Source organism: Apaloderma vittatum, unplaced genomic scaffold (genome assembly GCF_000703405.1).
Source record: "Apaloderma vittatum isolate BGI_N311 unplaced genomic scaffold, ASM70340v1 scaffold23264, whole genome shotgun sequence".
In the NCBI taxonomy this organism is placed as follows: domain Eukaryota; kingdom Metazoa; phylum Chordata; class Aves; order Trogoniformes; family Trogonidae; genus Apaloderma; species Apaloderma vittatum.
In genome coordinates, this window is record NW_009714657.1 from 681 (window position 1) to 1,774 (window position 1,094).

General features: G+C 55.8%; 1 protein-coding gene across 1 annotated transcript in view; it reads right to left on the reverse strand.

Annotated features, from left to right (window-relative positions):
* The window catches only part of LOC104273511, a gene marked incomplete at its 3' end in the record, with an annotated part of 1,419 nt that extends 607 nt beyond the window's left edge, over positions 1 to 812 (reverse strand). The window contains exons 1-2 of the mRNA XM_009868860.1: positions 746 to 812; positions 189 to 488 (exon numbers count right to left, since the gene is read on the reverse strand). Coding sequence (XP_009867162.1) covers positions 189 to 488; positions 746 to 812 — 367 coding nt within the window. The remainder of the gene's footprint in view (positions 1 to 188; positions 489 to 745) is intronic.
* Positions 813 to 1,094: the final 282 nt, after the last annotated feature.

Here is a 1,094-nt window from a genome sequence, read left to right on the forward strand (position 1 = left end):
GAGCTGCACATCCCCATCCCAGATGAGCAGGGGCAGCTGCAGACCTTGGGCTCAAGGGGACAGAAAGGGCAGGGCCATAGGGCGCGCGTATCCCACCATCCAGCAGGGAGAGTAGAGACTTTTAATTGGCTCCTACGATGTGGGGAAGTTTTTTATCGCTTCCCCATTGCTCTGTTTCACTGTGACACTAGTACTGCTGCTGCTGTCCCAGCTACCACAGTAATAGACAGCCTCGTCCTCGGCTTGGACCCCAGTGATGGTTAACGTGCCCGTGGTACCAGACTGGGATCCGGAGAATCGCGAAGGGATGTCCGAGGGTCTCTTGTCATTGCTATAGATCACAGTGACAGGGACACTGCCAGGTGCCTTTTGCTGGTACCAGCCATAGTAGTTGTTGCTACTCCCAGTGCAGGTGATCTTGACGGTGTCTCCTGGGTTCGCTGAAAACGAGGACGGCTGCTGAGTCAGTGCTGCCTGGACCAGGGAACCTGGAGAGGAAGAGGAGAGAGGGGAGAGGATGGGGGTCAGCCAGTGCCCCATCAGCACAGCCCCACCCAGGGAAAGCCACAGTCAGAGCTGATCAAGTCTGGACACAGTCACAGGCATATTCGGGGGAGCAGAGCCCAGTCCAACATATTGCAGCACACAGGCAGCTCTGGCAGCAGCAGGAGGACATGGTCATCAGCAGCAAGAGGCACTGGGGTGGCTGATAAGGTCACATGGTCAAATTTGTAGGGACCCAGACTATTGTCCGCAGCCACAAAGTCACCTCCATTGTTCTGGGACGCAAAAGGCAGGTCATTCATAGGCATGGTCGTGCAGAGGGCACAGAAACCTGCCCAGATTGACATCCATAACTCAGATTGGCCACGCTGGAGAAGAGCTGAAACCATACATCTGATTTTGGAGCCCATGTCTCACTACCCATTACTCACTGGAGCAGGACACCATAGCCACTGCTGCTGCCTTCCCAGCCAACACAGTAATAGACAGCCTCGTCCTCGGCTTGGACCCCCGTGATGGTTAAACTGGGCGGGGTGCCAGACTGGGATCCGGAGAATCTTGAAGGGATGTCCGAGGGCCTGTTGCTGTTA